A 22290-nucleotide genomic window follows, 5' to 3' on the forward strand; every position below is an offset into this window, starting at 1 on the left:
GGTCCTTCTCTGCCAGGCAGCTTTCCAGCCACTCTTCCCCAAGCCTGTAGCGTTGCATGGGGTTGCTGTGGCCCAAGTGCAGGACCTTGCACTTGGCCTTATTGAAGCTCATACAATTGGCCCCAGCCCATCAATCCAGCCTGTCCAGGTCCCTCTGCAGAGCCTTCCTACCCTCAAGCAGATCAACACTCCCACACAACTTGGTGTCATCTGCAAACTTACTGAGGATGCACTCGATCCCTTCATCCAGATCATTGATAAAGATATTAAACAGAACTGGCCCCAACACAGAGCCCTGGGGAACACCGCTTGTGACCGGCCGCCAACTGGAGTAAACTAGAGTTGGAGTGGGATTCATCCCATCTAATTTTAACCAGATGAAAGATGGTTAGCTAGTCTAATTTATTTGTCTAGCACCTCCTAGAACCAGTGAAGAGACAGGACATCCATTTTATGCTAAGAAGTGCCAAAGGCTAGATCTGAATCATCGTGGGGACCAATAACAGGGAAGTATTCACCAGGACAAGGCCCAGTATGGGCTATATGACACCTTTAAGTTCTTAGTAAATACCAGGACACCTACCCAGTGCTGAATTGCATGTTTCTATTGTTGTCGTGTTACCAGTATGTGAAGTAACTCATTTAATGATACACAAGCTGCAAATACATTTGTGGACTTCTGTGGAAGCTTATTACAAGGCTTGTAGACATGATCAATTATCTGATCTGACTTGTATCACCAAAGTCTAGCTTCACAGAAACTGTAACAAACTGTAATATTCTGTCAATGTTAGGAGACTGGTATTCATAATATACTTAGGAACCTATGTGTTGATAGCTGAATAACAGATCTTAAAGGCTGTTAGTAAAATACATTGATTATTATGGAAAAGTCTTAAAGGGAACTACAGTATGAAAATTCATATACAATGCACAACATATAAACCTATTCTTTATGCTACAGAAATCATTGTGTATGCCTTCTCAATATTACTACATTATAACTTTTGTATAATGGTACACTAAAATTAGTCACAAATGATGTGGAAGAATAAAGAACTCTATCACTTGCCTTTTATTAATTAAAAATATAATGCAATTTAATATTTTTTAAACAAAGGTATTTAGAATCTCCCATATTGAGAAACTCTATACATAAATTTTAGCTCAAAGATGACATTTATGGCTTAGCAACAAAAACAAAATTACGCATCACACTGAAGAATAGAGTTGAGATGGTAACTATAAAAACACCAAATATACAGCTGACTATACTGCATAAACATAGCTGAAATAACATAGCAGAAAAAGTTTTGGTTTTCTGTAACATTTCTACTTAGATAACCACTTCCTTTTTTAAACTAGAAAATAAGAAAACCACAGAGTTCAACAGGAAACGAGAGTATGCCTTTATCACGAACAAATAACTTCATGTATGATGAATTTACACAGTTACTTTTAAAGGAAAAAATAAATTGACTTATCGACACAAGATCCTATACAATATTTAGATCTTCTTTGAGTCCAACAGAATGTATGCTGTTTTAGGAGAAAATATAATTGGTTGCAGTAATGCACATTCATTTAAAACATAATTCTTACATACAACATAAATTTTACATAAAATTACATAAAAACATAAGTTCTTCCATAAAATCAAACTTCTTAATATTGATTTTTTCAAGATAATAAACAGATTAAAATGGAAACAAGAACTGAGTGTTGCATCTAGACCAGATCTTGCTCACTATAGTTGGCAACAGTATTTTTTCATGTGAAGATTTAAGTTTAATTGAAGACAATGAAGGAATAACTGGACATCTACACAATGTACACATCTAGAATCACATGACAGCAAAAGTAGGCTTGCCAAGTCTGATGTGGCAGCTTTTGAATTTGTGAAGTGATTAATAATTTAACATAGGCTTAAGAAGATGAGATTCCCAAACCGTCAATGAACTATCATTATTACCTGACTTTCTTACAGCGTGGTGTATCAGAATATTCATATTAGGTTCCTAAATTCAGATAATAAAAATAAAAATTTACAATTCGGCCACATGATTGTGTGACCAAATGGGTTTTCAGGGGCCAAATATGAGCTCAGGTACATCAGCTTTAGGTGCAGCCTCACTGCAAAGTGGATGGGTGAGGCAGCACCAGAACAGGATGACAGACTGTTCCCAGAATTTCAGCTGTGCAGCAAACATAAATTTAAAAGCACATAACACTTTGAGGAAATGTATCAGAGATATTATCTGCCAGGTGACATCTCAGCTTTCCAGAATGCCAAACTGTGCAAAACTGAAACCAAGAAATAAAGGACTATTTACCACTAAAACAAGGACCACACTATAAACTTATAACTCTGTGTACTCTAGCAACAGCCTTGGAAATTATCTGCATGCAGACTAGTTGTATTCATCATATTAGACAAATTTGTGTTGTATATCAGAGAGATCAGTTGCAATCATTTAGTGTAGCTGTCACAGGGATCTACACTGCTTAAGATGCATAAGACTTTCTCCTTGAGATTTTTGTATGCGACTAAAGGAAAGAAGAACACACACAGCTTGAGGACCTCATCCAGCATCATTTGTTTCCACATGGCATTGTAACAGCACTGGGACAGATGGGGATTAGTTAGGAAAAAGATTAAATTCAACTGCAATAAGTGAAAAAATAAGGTTTTGATCCACAGAGCTGTACTGCACATGTAAGGATGAAGAACTAAAAATTAAAAAGCGGTATTGATTCTGTGAATAGTTCGTTGCAGGAAAAGAGTATGCACACATACTGAACCTATCATCAGGACTCTCTTTATAGCCAACGGAGAAAACCAGACACTTGCAGATGTCCGTATAAGGAGGAAGTGGCTGGTCCCTATTTCTTTCTATTGACTGTTAAGGGACTCTAGCTCCCTAGTTCAGATGTGCATGTCCACTGATGTAAACATATGGACAAGTGAATCCCACTTTTGATGTCTGAAAAGTCCTTAAAATATACTGGAGATCATGATCAATTTTTGGTAATTGATTTCCCTTGCTTTCTTTTAGCAATAAGAGAAATTTGTGGGAATTGGTACTCATTCACGCATTGGCATTTGCTTTCACACATGACTACATCTAAGTAAAGAATGTGACGTGATCCTTTCCGATCGACTTTCTTACAGAAGTATGGCAATTTTGTACTCCTGTGAGAACCATGGAAAGAATGAGAGATGTAATCTACCATCTGACATTTTCATGCTTTTGGTGCATGGTGTTTATGGTAGTTTTATGTGTGACACAAAAGATAGCTGAGTCCTGGTTTTGCTCAGGCCATATTCCACTTATTATACATACAAAGGAATTGTCTTTATATACAAGAATGTTCTATATAAAAGAATGATACATAAATACATAAAATATGTAGTAATAGGCTTGTATTTTTTCCAGCCAAAGACTGGTTTCAAACTAACACTGGCTAAAAGTCAATCAAGTTCAGCAGCTACTGGATTTCTAGTTCAGCTCAGTGAACATTGGTATGGCAGAAGCCTTCTCAATCAACTAATCCGAAACCCACATAATATGTTGAGTTCTGAGCATTAAGAAAATGCTTCTTGCATTTTCTAGGGAGTTGAACTGGTTTAGGAGTACTGTTTTTAATTTTCCTTCCCCAAAGTATTTGCTATGCAGTAATCTGAATAAAGTCAGATGACTTTTTACAGAGTCAGGGCCATATTCTAACTCTCCATTTTAGTAAGATGAAACTAGAAGACTCAGCTAACCTCAAGAAAAACTGTGTTTTCAGGATTTTGGGAACCCCTTTTCAAATTACTTTACATTACTTAGCACTTACTGCTATTCAGATTGCCAGGAGGCACACCAAATCCCAGCATAACCCAAGTAAGCAGGTATGACTTGAATTAGTTTTACAATCCTTAACTTCAGTGACAGAACAGCCACGGTTCTCTTATAAGCAGAATTGCCATAAAGGTTTTGATGTGGACTGTCAGGCAAATTGGGTTAAAATATTGTTAATATGGTGGATATTATGCTAAGTATTACAGAAATATAACAGGAGTATCATGACGCTGATTTTACTGATAATTATGGGTATACCATAAGTAATATCAAAATTATTAGTCACAAATACTAACGCAGGATTGTAATATTTGCAATAGGACTGCTCTGTTCTGTGACACATTGTTTACCTAGTACAACTGTACTATCTCATCCCACTTCGTCCCTCCATTTTCTTTTCCTTCCACTCCCACATGCCCTGCTCAAACCTGGCATTGGGCTATGAGCATGATCTCTTCTCTTCTCTCTCCTCCAGCAAGTACCGGAGCAGGGCAGACTTACAACTACCATACCTAACTTCTGAGTTTCATTTATACTTTGAAGCTTAAGGTTCTAACCTTCTAAATTTATTAGCAGTCCTGTCTAATGTGACTGTCAATATTCTCTGAGGGTAAAATTCACACCTATTTAGACGTGACAGAGTCTCATTTTCCTTCTTAGAAATGAGCCTTCAGCTTCTTCAGTTGCTCTCTATGATGTTAGCTCAGCAGGTCAGTCTTTTCATATGTTACAATTCTGGCTACATGATCTTCAAATATATCTTTATTTTAAACTTGTATATTGTCTTTTGCAGTTTGTCCTTCCCTGCATTGCCATTATAATTATGTTTATATTAAAAACAAAAATGTTGTTCAAACAAGTATTTAAATATCCCAAATTACCTTGAAACTTCCTATTAAATATTGTTTTTCAACCTTGTGTTCTTGCTTCCTCTTTATGAACAATCACTGTAAGAAAGCCTTAAATGATAATTAGGCTTCAGCATCAGCAGAAAATTACTCTATGTAATTTGTAAATATGTAATGCTTTGGCTACTTAAACAAAGTTCAAAAAAGGAATATTGTACCTTATCACAGTCTTATGCAGCAGGGTGTACTTTTCCTTTAGCTCAGCTACTCTCATGCCTGTGATTTTTCCAGCAGAAAATAGCTATGGAAGGGAAACAGACAGTTATGAAATCTCCTAAGCACTAATATTTTCATTCAACTTTTTATAACTATAATTGGCAGCCTTGTAGTTTATACAGTCTTTGGTAACATACCAAATCAAATACACAATCAAATCAAATACACAATCAAATCAAATACACAATCAAATCAAATACACAGATGAAAAAATGCTTATTTACATAATAATTCAAAGCATAAATATAAGAATATGAAGAATGTGTCTGTCACAACAACAGAGCTACCTACACCACCATTTCTTCTCTGATTTTCTGTCTGTATCAATATTTCATGATAATTCTGTCTTGACTTTGAACTCAGACTCTAAGTCACCTGTTCCACATTGCTTAACTGGTTCAGTTTTGGCATACACCAGCTGGCCTGAACAGGTGAAACCGAGGCTTAAAGTCTGGTTTGTGCCTAAGTGTTGTGTCAACAGGCAATATGGTTGCAAAAAAGAGGAGCTGGGCTCAAGCTAGGTCACCTCCAGGCCACAAACCACATTGCCTTACATGCCTGTGCAGGCCTTCGGCAAAAACCAAGAGCAAACCACTCCACATATTCAGTACTAAAAAACCCGTATGTGTGTGATGCAGTGTACCCATCTGTTAGGTGATTCCTCAGGTGTCTTGAGGGCAGTAATTTGGGCCAATGAGCCAGTCCTTCTTAATATAAATAGGGAATAGGACTAGGACCCAAATTTTGCCACTGGGAAATATCACAGCAGCGATATGATAGTATCTCCTGGGATATTTCTTTAGAAAACCTTTTCTTCCCCTCTTTTGGTTACAGCTAAGGAGAACCAGGTTAAATCCAGGTAAAAAATGTAAGGTGATCTGGCTCTATAGAAGTCCATAGCTAGCCTTTTGGGGCAGCAAGTCAAATCTGCAACTTTTACAGGAACCTGCCAAGAAATGTGGTTGTGCAGATCTCCTGAAATAAGATACAAAATTACTACAGCACCAAGAAAAGCACAGAAGTCATACTTCAACCCTTATGTTTGACAAGGCCTCCAGGGAAAGGCCTTTTTCTAAGCTGAACTAAGGGCCATTTAAGAGATTCATATGTGGGCTATTCTGTAGATGCCCCTTTCTTGAATATCCAGGAGAAACCATCCAGAACCAGTCCCATAGTCAAGAAGCAGAACCCAAGTGAATACGTCAAAGGAAGTACACATTTTGTTGATAGCTGTTTGGTTTATGTATTTTTTTAAGATCCACTGCAAAATATTTCATGGTAGCAAAGACAATCTTTGCTGTCTGCAGCCCTGAGAAAAGGAAAGCAGATGTCCTTCATTTGTTTGCATGAAATTAAAGATAAGCAGCTCTCAAGAATTTACTTTGGCATCCTCTATGATCCAAAGACACTGTTCACTTAAGTTCACAATACTAATTACCTCTTCTGTGAGAAAGAAAATATTTCCCTATCTCAACCCATTTATTTCTTAGCCTCATACGTAGGTATAGTTGTCCTATTTGGGTGGTACATCACTATTGTCCTTTCTCCATGCTCCTCTGATCTACACCTGTGAGTTCCAGTTTTTCTTACTGCTTAGCTTCTCACGGCAGATCTAGGCCATGTTTGACAATGTTTCTGCAGAAATAAACTTACTTGTCCTTGAGGCTATGTCTTCTCCTTTATATCCATAAGCTTTTTACACATTTTACACTTAATTTCTCTGTTCAGTTCACAGCTAAGAACTCTATTTCAATGAAGCTTGTCCTATACAATGTGAAGACACATAGCTTTGAGGACTACATAAGACAGACTGTGTGGATAGCATAACCAGCATGTCAAAGGGAGTGAGACTTCTGTGAAAAGTATCATCACCAGATAGTTCCCATTACCACAGCTTTATGTGGAGAGCCATCAGAGAGTAAGCGCTGGGCTACCCTGATTCCAGGATTTGTTATTAAAACCCAACACACTGTTTTATCCAAGAATCTAGGGAAGGCAGAAGGGAAAGAAAGGAAAGAAGCAACAGCTTGAGGGGAAGAACTAGTTGTGGAAGAAGGGAGGAAAAGCATGAGCCTACCATAGAAAAATTATATTATTTGTGGTCATAAAACCCAATGAGGGATGATGCCCCTGATATACAGATATATAATGCTTTCAAGGCTGCCTTTCCCACATATGTGATAGCAGGTGATGTGTAAATGAAGTGAACCTCAGAAGCTATGTTAGCTGAATCAATGGATGCTCCCAGAAATCCACTGAATGCCTAGCAATTGTATTCCTTACACATTTCTGTGATGATGAGGAAAGCAGATTTCCAGTCCCTGAATACACTGCTTATTGATAACAAAAATTAGGGATTGGACTGGAATGACAGTAGGTACCCACCTGGACGTGGAACCATGGTTGTGCACAGTCAGCAGAAAATTAGTAACAGCTTTTTGCAAAAGATACTGAAAATGGGTAGGGGTCACCTTCTTTTAGAGCCACTACTCAGTGGACAGTATAAAGAATAGAGTCTGTCTTGTTTGCCATCAGGTGGGCTGAGAAGTAAGCAGTTTTCTAGCTCGGATGACTTTCATTCCTACTAATATCTAGAATGGAACTACAGCCAAGAAATTGATTGTCCTTCCATCTTCTTAAAAGGCTATTCACAGTCCTGAGGCAAACCACCTCTTGTGGCCATAGACATCCTCCAGCTCAATGGCAAATTACAGTAACAGTAATTATTATAGTACTGTACTGTTACTATACAGTAACAGTAATTATTATAACAATTTTTCCTGGATACTTTCTCCTCAGAATATTTTACACTTTATTCCATAGCATGGAAATAAGCACATTTGGCCTTCTTGGCTTGTAATCACAGACCTTGCCTATCCCGTATCCGTAGAGATATGCTTCTGCCTCTGACATTCCATTCCAGATCATCTCCTCACATATCTTTTACATATTTTTGTTTACAAGGACAAACATCTTATGGTGGAGAACAATATTAGCTACTAAGTTTCCCTTTAGCCATCAAAATAGCATTTGGAAAACTGTAATCTAAGGCCAACAATCCAGAACAAATCTTTACTTATGAGGATAATTTTTCACTTATATAAACTGACTTAAATAGGGATAGTTGCAAGAGTGAGTGTTATTTCCTTAACTAATGGCTGAAACATTAAGCCTTACCATACAACCTCCAAATCAAAACACAGTAATTCACCTTTTGCTTTTTTTGTTTACCTCTATTTGGCTTTAGAAGAAACTGTTGGAATCAGAAATGAAACCATGTCACTGATTTTATGTGTCTGTGCTTACCATGAATTTTATCCTGAATGGTAGATAGGATCTAATGGGCATTCTGGGTCTATTTACCCATTTTTTAAAAATATCTGGTATAGCTAATACAATTATCAACAGTAAAAAATAAATTAGACTAATTTATCTGAAATGTAAGGCTCTGAACTGCTTAGTCAGTATACGAGTATAAGAAATACATTGTAGACAATGGCTTGAGTCCTGATATGCTCTTATCTGGCTGTTAATTTGGTGTAAATAGTCCTCCTTCCATAGGCTCACAGACTTCCTCTATTCTGAAGTTAGGGAAATGGGGAATAGTTCTAATAGGGCCTATAAAGTGCTATAGTGTACTATAATAATTATTCCTAAGTCAGAAGACTTACACTGATGTAAACAGTAAAAAAATGAACCAGGAACATTAAACCCATGTATTGAATTTCTGGATGCCAGTCGCCTCTCTAAACTACAAGTTTTTGCATTTGGATCTCAGATTTAACAAGGAAGTATATAAAAATTCTTGTAACCAGATGCCATAATATAAAACATTCATACAGCTTTATTACTCAAGTTCAGTATTAGATTTCTTTTTTTAAATATCACAAGCTAAATTGGAACTGGAATTCGTAAATATTCCTTTTTACCTCTATTTCTGAATGTTCACAATAGATGAGTCATATTTTCCTTTGAGATTCTGTCTAATTTGAATTAAGTTCATCTTTGTCTTTACTATCATAAAAAGCATGTTTTAACACAGAATAAGTAACAAGTTAATTCTTAAATTGCACTAGAGACAAAGGTTTTTATTTCTGTATAGCCAGATGACATTGGCTATGGGCATAGATAGAGTATTGTTCTTTCCTAGGTGTGTCATGGTAAAAATTACAGACTACTGACAGAAGTTAAATACACAGATACATATAAAACCTGAGTATCCGCACACTTTATTTCATTAACCTGCACCTACAGACAGATTCTAAAGGCCCTACTCCATTTCGTTTGACCAGTAAGAACTGAGACACATGATCTGCAATAGTAGAGTAAATGCAGAATATCTCAGCTGCATAATTAAAATTGGGATCTGATGCTGATTGGATTATCTTAATTTTGTAAAAATGTTTGTGTCTATTATATCTACCAGTTATTAAATAAAATTTATACTATGTTCATAATATCCATTACAAAAGCCATATACAGTAGTTAGCACAACCACATTTTAAAATGCAGCACAATACAAGTTAATTTAAAAAATCTACTTGAAATGGATTAGGTGAATACTCACTTCCCTGATGCTTTTCAGCTCATCCAGCATAAATTTGATTTTGCAGGGAAATTATAAATACGCATGGAAGGAGATATCTTGCACAAGGTACCTAACACCTCAGTCTTTCAGAAGACAGATGCTTCCCAGAGAGCATTAATGTCTTGTATAAAGGTCAGTAGATTCTTATGAAGTCTAGTGCCAAAGGTCTTGCAAAGATTACTCAAAAAAACCCCCCTCAAACCAAAATCAAACCTCAAAATGGCCCATCGTGCACATGTAACACAAGCCTCCACTGGCTAATTTGAAGTACTCTAATTCCTAATAATTGCAACATGGAAATCCAGTGTAAGAAATAGGCAATATTCCTAACTTATAGAATCATAGAATCATTTAGGTTGGAAAAGACCTTTAAGATCATCAAGTCCAACTGCAAACCCAACACTGCCAAGTCCAAAACCATGTCCCTAAGCACCACATCTACAGTCTCTTAAATACCTCCAGGGATGGTGACTCCACCACGTCCCCGGGCAGCCTGTTCCAGTGGTTGACAACCCTTTCGGTGAAGAAATCTTTTGCAATATCCAATCTAAACCTCCCCTGGCACGACTTGAGGCCATTTCCTCTCGTCCTATCGCAAGTTACTTGGGAGAAGAGACCGACAGCCGCCTCGCTACAACCTCCTTTCAGGTAGTTGTAGAGAGCAATAAGGTCTCCCCTGAGCCTCCTTTCCTCCAGACTAAACAATCCCAGTTCCCTCAGACAATCTTCATAAGACTTGTGCTCTAGACCCTTCACCAGCTTCGTTGCTCCAGCAACTCAATGTCCTTCTTGTAGTGAGGGGCCCAAAACTGAACACAGTATTCGAGGTGCGGCCTCACCAGCGCCGAGTACAGGGGGACAATCACTTCCCTAGTCCTGCTGGCCACACTGTTTCTGATACAAGCCAGGATGCCATTGGCTTTCTTGGCCACCTGGGCACACTGCTGGCTCATATTCAGCCGACTATCGATCAACACCCCCAGGTCCTTTTCTGCTGGTCAGCTTTCCAGCCACTCTTCCCCAAGCCTGTAGCGTTGCATGGGGTTGTTGTGACCCAAGTGCAGGACCCAGCACTTGGCCTTGTTGAACCTCATACAGTTGGCCTCTGCCTATTGACCCAGCCTGTCCATATCCCTCTGCAGAGCCTTCCTACCCTCAAGCAGATCAACACTCCCGCACAACTTGGTGTCATCTGCAAACTCACTGAGGGTGCACTCAATCCTCTTGTCCACATCATTGATAAAGATATTAAACAGAAGCGGCCCCAGTACTGAGCCCTGGGGAACACCACTTGTGACTGGCCACCAACTGGATTTAACTGCATTCACCACCACTCTTTGGGCCCAGCCACCTAGCCAAGTTTTTACCCAGCGAAGCATATGCCTGTCCAAGCCATAAGCAGCCAGTTTCTCCAGGAGAATGCTGTGGGAAACCATGTCAAAGGCTTTACTAAAGTCTAGGTAGACAACATCCACAGCCTTTCCGTCATTCACTAAGCGGATCACCTTGTCATAGAAGGAGATCAGGTTAGTCAGGCAGGACCTGCCTTTCCTAAACCCCTGCTGACTGGGCCTGATTACCTGGTTGTCCTGTACATGCCGTGTGATGGCACTCAAGATGATCTGCTCCGTAACCTTCCCCAGCACCGAGGTCAGGCTGACAGGCCTGTAGTTCCCCAGATCCTCCTTCTGGCCCTTCCTGTAGATGGGCATAACATTTGCTAACCTCCAGTCAACTGGGACCTCCCCAGTTAGCCAGGACTGCTGGTAAAGGATTGAAAGTGGCTTGGTGAGCACTTCCGCCAGCTCCCTCAGTACCCTTGGGTGGATCCCATCTGGCCCCATAAACTTCTGTCTGTCTAAGTGGTGCAGCAGGTTGCTAACTATTTCCCCTTGGATTATGGGGGCTTCATTCTGGTCCCTGTCCCTGTCTTCCAGCTCAGGGGGCTGGCTACCCCGAGAACAACTGGTCTTACTATTAAAGACTGAGGCAAAGAAGGCATTAAGTACCTCAGCCTTTTCCTCATCTTTTGTTACTATGTTTCTCCCCACGTCCAATAAAGGATGGAGATTCTCCTTAGCCCTCCTTTTGTTGCTAATACATTTATAGAAAGTTTTTTATTGTCTTTTACAGCAGTAGCCAGACTAAGTTCTAGTTGGGCTTTGGCCCTTCTAATTTTCTCCCTGCATAACCTCACAACATCCTTGTAGTCCTCCTGAGTTGCCTGCCCCTTCTTCCAAAGGTCATAAACTGCCCTTTTTTTCCTGAGTTCCAGCCAAAGCTCTCTGTTCAGCCAGGCTGGTGGTCTTCCCCTCTGGCTCGTCTTTTGGCACATGGGGACGGCCTGCTCCTACACCTTTAAGATTTCCTTCTTAAAGAATGTCCAGCTTTCCTGGACTCCTTTGCCCTTCAGGACTGCCTCCTAAGGGACTCTGTCAACCAGGCCCCTAAAGAGGCCAAAGTCTACCCTCCAGAAGTCCAAGGTAGCAGCTCTGCTGACCCTCCTCCTTACTTCTCTGAGAATCAAAAACTCTATTATTTCATGATTGCTATGCCCAAGACACCCTGCACCCATCACGTCACCCACAAGTCCTCCTCTGTTTGCAAACAACAGGTCCAGCAGGGCACCTTCCCTAGTTGCCTCACCCCCCAACTTGTTTTATTATTGGTAAAAACACTCAAGTTTAAGCCACTTGTTTGAGTAAACTCTGGGTTAATTCAAACAACAGTATACTTTGGCAGAAGTGACTGTAATGAGTATTAGAGCTTTCAGATTTCAACCTTAAGGAAGTAAGCTTGCAACTTAGTTCAAAAGAAGTCATCATTCAAGAACACACCAATAAAAGAACCTATGATAAAATAGCCAACAGTATTTACATATGTAGATACATATGCACACACAAACATAACATTTGTAAATGACGGTTTGTGATAATTTTCTTCTGGTCTGTTGGATTTGTATTAGCCATGTTTCTATAAAAAAGGCTGTGTACAAGACTAATATCCCAAGTTTAAAAAAGAAGTTCCATTTCACTCCTCTCCTTCCCTCCAAGACCATAGTTCATAGTTCATTTTATTGCTTGGAAGGCTCTCACATTGCTGGGGTAAGTAAAATGGTAGTTCTCCTTAGTTCAGCTAATTATGTTGCTACACCGAAAAGAATGAGTGAGAAGATGGAGTAGTGAGGAAAAAAAAGAGCTTGTGAATGGCAACTGAGGATGTCTTTTTTCAGTCCTGTGTTAACCATAATGCCCTGGAACAAACTGAGATTATTTTGTTATACAGGCAATCTCAAATCGGGTAAATATTCTTAAACTGTTGAGTCTTCCAGTCCCTTTCCATGTCAGTTGTACTTAACTGTATTTTGCTTTTGTCAGCTTTTCTTTCTCATTATACAATGAACTGGGACACCATACATTTTTAAACACACTCAAAATTCATAGATCATCTGGATAAACTAAAATAAATTTTCCTCATCTACATGGAGAATTATTGGAAAGTTGGATGAAGATTTGGCTGCTAATGGATGGTTGCTTGGCAACTTTTTGCTTTCTTTTTCCCCATACTCCCATAAGTGTAATTATATAAAAAGTATGGAAGCATGTATCTTATTACTGGATTTACTTGTATCTTTCCGTTTTAATTTAAAATTTCTGTTATGTTTATTTTATCCTATTAAGTTACCCTTTCTTTCACTTTACACTCATCTGTAACTGATTAACATATGTGTAATTTTCTAACTTTGTTACATTTTTTCGTGTTACCTCGCTATCTGAAGCTTGGCTGTTCTACCAGAAAAACAAAACATAACGAAACAAAACCAAACCCAAACTCAAATTCCAAAACAAATTTGTTTCCTTCAATGAGTGAAAAGTCCCATGAAATAAAGTACTGGATAATCCTGTCCTACGATAAAGACTGTGGAGGAAGATTTTGCTGAAAAGGGGAAAGGGAAGGGCATATCCTTCATATTTTTCTAGCAGGAAAAGGTGGATTTTCTGGCTCTGGGCAGGAACCTTTTAAATATAGGAATCCATGACAAAACCAGAAGAATACTTACGCTCACATAGGTGTTCTGTACACTTGCATAACTTTGCTCTATACCCATACCAGTAATAAGTTCATATTTCCTTGCTACCAACAGCTCCCCATCAGAAGCTGTTTTAAAAATCTCTTGAAGAAAATTCCAAGAAAAAGTGAGCACAATCTGAGATTACACACAATCTGAGGGAGCTCTTGTATATCTTTCCAGCTTGACTGCAGGCCCACTAGCCCCTGGACATAGGACCACAGTAGTTTCTCTGAGGCTGGAAGGTAGATGTAGATGAGGTGTTGGTAAGAAAGAGAAGACGTCAGAATATGAATGGGAATTAAAACCACAGAAGGGAGAGGACCCACCTGACAAATAAGATACTCTTCCAAGTGAGCAAAACTGGTGAAATCTGGCTGTAACTACACCAACACCTCCTCATCCCTGCACTAAGTGCGGTAGGCTTTTACATTCTCTATTTTAACAGACTATATTCAATCCTTTCTGACAGTCAGCTCAAAGCAATACACCAAGGGACTCCTGTGAAATTTCAAAACAAGTTTTCTGTAACTCAAATGCGATATAAATAAGAACTTTTGAATTTCAAGGCTTTTTAAGCTTCTTTTGGGACTCTTCAGAAATGAATAAAACTAAGCCAAATTTTAAACTTAAAAAGATGATGCAATCTGAATGTTGGTCTAACTCCTCACACTCTTCTGATAAAAAGCATCAAGAAAAGCATGGAAGATAAATATAGCCACCACAAAGAAAATACTGATTAACATCACTCATAATCATTATGAAAGTGAAACTTTTGAAGGCTTCCTAGGAAAGAATTTCAGCAGTCCCTAGAATCTCTGCATTTTGGGGAAATGATGGAGCTAACACGTGTTTCTAATTATGTTAGCAGATATTGCAAAATAACTAAAATGTATTCTAAGCTTGAATGGAATAATAACACTTTCCACCTCTTCATTCTAAGCCGTAGGTTTTGTAATTATAACAAGACATTGTGACTACATTAATGTTATTTTAACATGTAGAATAATCCAACATTTTATATTAATGTTGTTTATTTCAAACATCTGAAACATCTTGTCAAACAACTCTTTTGCCTTATAATAGGAGACAACAGAAAAATATCAAGGGATTCATATATTTTATAGTTTATATATACTCAGGATTTCAGCATAGTATTAGCCACTTGGAAGATGACTCTTCTGGCCAGTCTGCTATGTGAGGTTTGGAATTTTCTGTTTATTTGAAGAACTTTGCTTACCTCTTTTGCATAATATTTAAATATTTAAACATTCAGGGAAGAAAAAGGATACATACTCCTCTTTGAATAGAAAGCTCTGTATCCTCTAGGAAAACTCTCATTGAGTACACACTGTTTGGACACTCACCACACAGCTCAAGTGTTTCTTAGCCTGAGGAGAAGGCAACACCATCTCCCATTGCCTTTTCAAGGGTTATGTCTACGTTGCAGGGGGGGGAAACAAGTGCAACCATGCTGAACCCATGCTATGACTCTTGCATTTCTATCCGTATTGCTGGCTATAAGTCTCCACAGAATCCATTTCATCCTTTAGAAGAGGTGAGTTAGGGATATCTGCTGCTGTTTGGCTTGCCTGTGCCTGACACTTCCAAATTATCTAGACAAAAGCTTGGGCCCATGATAATGCACTAAGGGAATTGAAGCTTTCTCCTCAAGTTCAGTCCATTGCTCAGAGCAAGTTTGTAACTGAGCTTGCACTTGTGCTAGAATAGTGCAGAACTGTCTACACAGAAATGGAAAACAAGGAGCATCTGCTCCTGGTCCTTAGCATCACCGTTGCCATCAATCAGAACTGAGAGTGATACACTAACGATAAAACGAAGAAAAATGCAGTATACTAAGTTGGCTTCTAAGTGACTAAATATAATGGTTTACATTGTTCTCAATTTCTGAGAATTTCTATGACTTCTCATTACTTCTGAAGATCATGTCCTGACTATGTCAAGATGGGGCACCCAAAAATGAAGGAACAACAATTAAAAACCTATAGAGGTAGTATTTGTAACCTGTGTAGCAATGGATCTATCTAAAAAAAAAAACCAACCCACCAAACCAGAAAAACCTGCTCTAAAAACTACCAGTCCTGATGCCAGAGAATTTACTGGTCTTAAGGACTTCTTTGACAATTTAATCTGATTTCCCCAACAATACACAGGACAGTTTTTACTTTCTTCACCACTTTTGCTACAGGGTTTGAAGTATGCACTTCAATACCACAAGATGAGACAATTTCTTAGAACACAAAACTCATTACTGGAATCAGCCAGTCAGAAAATCCCCACTGACTTTGGAATAGGAATGAGTCCTAAGTCATTTAGAGCCAGAATGACTTAACTCTGAATGCTGTTGACGAATAAACTAATATAATTATTTAATGGCTTGCTAGATTAAAAAAATAGATTAAAAACCAACTAGAATTGTTCCAATTAAACTTTCCAAGCTTTTTCTTTTACAATTCAATTTAGGAAAATCGTTAAAGGCTAATAGAAGTTAGACCAGGTCTACTTACCAAATGGCCTTACTTTTTACAGCAATGAAATTTGGTCCAGTTTAGGAAAACACAGTGAAAATATTCCTGAACACCAATAATGAAATCTGTTCCCTTTCAGCTAAGCTAGGATTTCTCCCTCAAATATTGTTTTGCAACACAAGGTCAACATCAAAGTCTATCCAAATCAGACCGCATTAGAAAACAGTTTTCTAGGTAGAGGAAATAGTGTAACAGGCCATTTTGTCATATAGGCTAGGTTTTTTCCACACAAACTCCAGGTCATTTGTAAAGTTTAAATGGCACTTCAATTTTTTTTTCCCCTAATCTGTGCAGAGCCCATACATATTAAAAAAAAGTAATTATTTGCATTTTCCAGAATGTTTTGTTTACATCATTTTTATTACAACATATAGTAAAGCAAAAAATAAACTTCATGTAACACAAGAGAGGAGCAGAATCGGAAAAACTGAAGATGGAAGGATCCTCTGGATGCCATTTAGTCCAACCTCCTGCTCAAAGCAGGGCTAGCTTCAAAGTTAGACCAGGTTACCTCGTGGCCCTGTCCTGTCAAATTTTGAAAATGCAGTGACTGAATAAGGATGCAGTGGCTGAATAAATATTGCACCGGTTCTAAGACAGTCTGATATACCAACAGCTCTCTCTACTTTTCACCCAAAAGAAGATACTGACGTGTCTTGAAGTACTGAGTCTAAACATTGACTATCTTACTTTGTCTCACTTGCAAATTTTTTCAAACCATGCAGTTAAAGACTGGAATGTATCGCATTTAGACTTTAGGAAGCATAAGGAAGGCAAAAAGAGATGCCGGAATAGAGGATAATAATTAAGTCAGTATATGTAAGTTTATGATTGTTTTTAATAATCAAATTTAACTCATTAAATTATTTCAGACTGCTTTCCAGCATTTATAAGAAACAAGAAACATCCTCAGTGAGGCTCTTACTTTGCCTTTGACAACAGAGGGAGCCAAAGATGACTAACTAGCTCAGACTATGCACCAGATGTTTAGAGGAATTAAACTCTGGTTTTAATGCAAAGTGTTCCATCACAATTTATATATGCCCAGTAAATATCATCATTAGAGTTTTTATTCAGTCATTTAAATCACTCATTTTTCAATATGCCTCAAATATGCATACAGAGTTATAGAAGGCTAACACTTCTAAAGTCATCTAGGATTCCTCTACTCAACAATATTTCAGGCTTCAGCACATATTTCAAAGTATTTTAAGACAAGAAGATAAAGTAATACAGTAAATACTTAGTTACACCATAAATTGTAGTTATCAGTATTTCAATGCAATTCTGCATTCCCTTTTGTAGATTGGGAAACATTTAAAGTACAGACAGGAATAGCTACACTGCAGATATTTAGGGAAGGATATGCCTTATTTAAGTAATCAGTCATTATTCCAGAGAAAGGTTATGATGGTAGAAGGTAAAGAAAAATGCGGTATTATTTTTAAATTAATGCTGTCATAAGAGTTAAGAAGTAAGGTAGAATCCCTCTCATCTGTAACTACATACACATAGACAGTAGATTTTTCAGGATAAGTATAGGAAGTCCCCAGGAAAATCCTATTTATTAGCCTTTCAAGTAGAAAAAGATTGGTCACTGAGTTTTCTCAACATTTAATTTAGGTGATAAACAACTATACCTGAACCCATGAGGCTATTGGTTGCACAAATGCAGTCAGGCATTTCTCTCCAGACTTTGTGATGAGGAAAATTATAACAAAGTACCAAGTACATTTATACTTGTTACTTTGTTATATATAAAATGTATAAAATCACATTTATATGTAAATCTGTTTTTCCTTAAAAGTGCTATTTTTACAGGAAAAAAAAATCACCTTTCTAAGCCATTTCTATTAGGAAGCTAAAATAATTTAAACAATTTAAAAAAGTGGTTTTTTGTATTTCACAAAGTGCTTCACAAATTATTTTGCCCTCTTTCCTATTCCAAGAAAACCATAAATGTAATGAATAAGAAGATAGCATGCACTTTTTAAATATAGCATATCATTATTTCAGAAGGTGAGGGCATAAGGTTTATGGTTCCTTGAATTTTGCTGTCTAAAGGAAAGTGACTTGGCTGCATTGGTTCCACATACAAGCAGCCAGTAACTCAGAAGACAAAAGTCAAATGCTAAAAAAATGAGCCTGAAAAATTATTAATATCTACTCACTTTATCTTGATATGGAGTCTTTTATACCGATATACCGTTGAAAGTCTCATAGTCTACTACAAAGTATTTCACATAAAAAAGCTATATGCAGACAATGCTACATAAACAAGACAAAACTGAGAGTGGGGGTAAAGTAAAGCCATACATGAAAAACATTAATATACCTACTTACTGTAGATCTAGCACTGTATTGCCTTACACAGAATTTCTACAATTTTACATTTTAATTACAGATGGATCAGCCAGGCACCCTTTAATGAAAAATAAACTGCTGAAAAGCTTTCTAAAACTAACAAATAACAACTAGGAAAAATAATATCATGAATTCTTTCCCAAGGCATAGTTCATAACAGTAGTTTTGTCCCCCAGTTCATGGGAAAAAGCAGTCCCTACATGGAAAATATCAAAATCAGCCACCATCAAGATGATACAATGGGTGAGAAAATACTGCATCTGGTGGCCAATCGTGTCTTGCATGGCTCAGTAAAAGCAGGGATAAGAGACTGGTAAGAGAGGCATTTCAGGAAAGGAGATAGCTTTCCTGCTCTCACCTGTTTGGCCATGAATCTTGAAAGGAGGATATTGAATACTCCGTAGAGTCTTTCACCAGCTGGTTTTATTGTTTCACCAGCTGGTTTTATTGGAGCAGGGTTTGCAGGAATCAAAAAGGAATTTTCCTGAAAAGACATAGCAGGGATAGGCTTTTGTATTTGGTATGTCATCGTTCTTAAGAGTGCATTCTGGTTTATTTTCTCCATGTATTTGGCCAGCTACAGTGTCTTCTGTGGCTATAGGTAAAGGAAATATTCAGTAGTAGATTATAGATTTTGGGCAGGCAGATCTTCAGGTGTCATGGGAGAAACAGAATGAATAGGAATTTAGTTTCATGGATCTCTTTCTTTACAAATTTGGTCCTTGCCTAACAGAAAGGGTGATATTCTTTGACCGCATGAAGTTTGTAATACATATTACATTTATAATTGCTTATTTATATATGCTATCTTCTACCTATATGCTCTATGTCAGTGTTGCCTTTCTGCCTGTTGCCAGAATTTATAAATAAAGCAAAGACCAATTTAAACAGATAGGGAATCCACGTGGCTACTAGTTCTATGTAATCTGTATCTCAGTAAGAGTATTAACAACTAAAATCAAATGGAATAGGACTGCCTTCCTTTTTGTGCTCTGATGTGTTCTCATAGACACATAACAAGTTGAACAGGCAGTCCCACAATCCAGTGGACAACATAAAGACTGCTTGCATGAAGAATGACTACTGAAATAAAAAAGAAAACAACTGAATTAATCAAAAAGAATCCTAAATCAGAATTTGCTTCTAGTATGGGCTTTTGGTATATATTCCACATCGTGGGACAAACTGAAGATGAATCTAATTACGCTTCATCCTTCTGCTCAGCCAAAACGTAACACAGAATCACAGAAGTCTACAAAAACATCAAAAATATTACTGCAGCAGTTGAATCTTAACACATCCCACCTCTGCCACCAAAATGGTTTATATGAATGAGCCTAGATGTGCTTCAGGTTTGTTCATACCAATCATTCAAACTGCTTACACAAATGTGGATGTTTTGCATCTCCTCCAGTTCTGCTGCAGGAGATGTTAACTCCCAGCAGAAAGACAGAAATCAAAGAGATGGCAAGCTGTTGTGTTTTAAATTGCCATACTCACTAGTTAAATTAACATCTGCCTACAGTCTTAACTTTGTTGTCTTCTATTTGACCTACATTCCATTATCTGCCAGAAAAAAAACCCTTGCTCTAAAAAATAATGGGAAATGGTTCATGCTGCTTTTGATAAACTTTGAATAAAGACTCCTAAGACAAGTCTGCTAAACCAAAATATATTACTCCTTTAACCTTGCAACCACTGGGTAGTTCTGGGAACAGAATTAAAGTCTTCAGTAGAATTTAAGAATATCATGAGCTCTCAGTTATTTTCTCTATCTTTGGGAAGATATGTCTGTGAGATTAAGGTCTCTCTTCAGTCCACAGAAGGAAAAATAAATTCCTAAAAAAACTGAGAGATGAAAAGCTACAAGAAAATGAACTTTAACCAAACAAAAGACCTTGGTAGAAAATTCTCACCTGTGGTCATCAGCTGTTAGTTAGATCCTTTCACAATTGAAAAAGATTGGCTTTTAGGTTTTGTGATTGCTTAACTACTTTAAAGTTTTAAGTATTATACAGAACACTCTAGGGATCTAGAAAAGCGCCATCTGGGAAGAAACTTTGTTTATAAACAAACTGCAGTTCTCAATTTTGATCTGGTCCAATATTTCTGCCAGTAGTTAAGTTGCATCAGCATCTTACGGTAGAAGATTGCTCAGTGCCTCTTCTAACGGCAAAGACTTGTGAAAATCTCAGTTTTGAAAGTTTGCTTCATTTATCCCAAGGAAGATAAGAGGCATGAACCATGAAAAAGGCTATGGCATACTACTTTGAGTTCCTGAAGAAGGAACAGAGACCTGACAAATTGTTGGGAATGGACCTTCCCTGACAGAACAGGAAGAAAGACCAGTCCTCAATTACAAGACTTCTCCAGGTAGGAGAAGCATACAGATATCTGATGGAGAAATGGGTCTTTTGGGCTCCAAACAGACTGCTAGTAGCCTAGCAGCAAAACATCAGACTAATAACAAAATCAGGAGGATAGCAGAGCATCTCAGGATTACAGAAATCTCATCCAAAGGAGGAAGTAAACATCCCAAAATGAAGATATGTAAGGAACCAAGGAATGAATGTCTCAGGACAAAGATGTTTGAAAAGCTCAGATACCTCACGTTACTATCTGAACTTTCTTTTTTTGACATTCAGCATTACTAGAAATTTCTGCCCTTCTTGAAGTCACTCAGTTCTAATGATATTTTAGGCTTTCAATGCAGCACAACAGTCATAAATTATAACAATATTTGATACGCATTTAAACATTTCAAGGCAATTCATAAGATGTGGTCTACCAAGGATAATTATTATTAATTTTACAGATAAAGAATAATTTGCCCAATCCAAAGTCACACAGCAGATAGCAGAGTTCATTGTAAACCGAACAAACAACAGTGGGGGGGGAATGTGGCTTCCCAAATAACAAGGATTTAGGAACTCTACTATATTCTAAAGCCCCTCAAAAGAGGCTGGTATAGCTTTCCTCAATTTGACAGTTGCAGTCATACAGGAGAACAAGGCTCTGTAAATACCTGATTTTAGACTGATAGAAAAAAAAAATTAGGATCCTATTAACCAAATGAAAAATTTTAAAATTTTACTCACAAATTAAAATCATACATTGCATCTCTTACAAACATTTCATTTTTGATGCATTTTCAACAAAATCAAAGTGATGTCAATGTCTTACACCCAAGCTGCAGTTGGGGGGAGGGTGTCTCTCACCTCATTGCTGGGGAATTTTCATGATCTGAAAGGGAGAGATACACAGTTTTGCCACATAACTAAAAGCACCATGGCAGGCTACAGGACGTTCATTTAAACTATGGGAAAGGTAGATTCAAAACCTATTTCCCAGGAAAGTGCCCAGACCATTGTGCTATGCAGGACCCTGAAGGAATTATTTTAGCAGGTTAGAAAAGTGGGGTTTTTTACCACGCCTCCGCCCTGTGCTATCAATATAAACCTGTGGTCTGTATAAAAGCTAGTAAAATTCCAGAGGTCATGAACTTACGGAGTATGTGTGTGACTAATGTTTGTTTAATGCTTAATCTGTATTATGAGTAACTTCAAATAGGCTTTAGGGAAATAAATTGTTCAGATTGGACTAATTAAACAAGAACTGGTGTAAAAATCCTTTAGTCATGCAAGTTATTTGGCTCTTGACTGAGCTATGAAGGCACAGACATGTCCATGTAGCCTTGCTTTGGGGCACACGGAGAATGACATAGATCATTAAAACTGCATAGGCACCACGT

The 22290-nt window shown here is 37.7% G+C and overlaps 1 protein-coding gene across 1 annotated transcript in view; it reads right to left on the bottom strand.

Moving 5' to 3' along the window:
• CCDC146 (coiled-coil domain containing 146) overlaps positions 1-22290 on the bottom strand; it is an 83734-nt gene that overhangs the window by 36093 nt on the left and 25351 nt on the right. The window contains 1 exon segment of the mRNA XM_075491252.1: positions 4912-4994. Within this exon segment, the coding sequence (XP_075347367.1) occupies positions 4912-4994 (83 nt within the window).

Source organism: Mycteria americana, chromosome 1, assembly GCF_035582795.1.
Source record: "Mycteria americana isolate JAX WOST 10 ecotype Jacksonville Zoo and Gardens chromosome 1, USCA_MyAme_1.0, whole genome shotgun sequence".
Taxonomy (NCBI): domain Eukaryota; kingdom Metazoa; phylum Chordata; class Aves; order Ciconiiformes; family Ciconiidae; genus Mycteria; species Mycteria americana.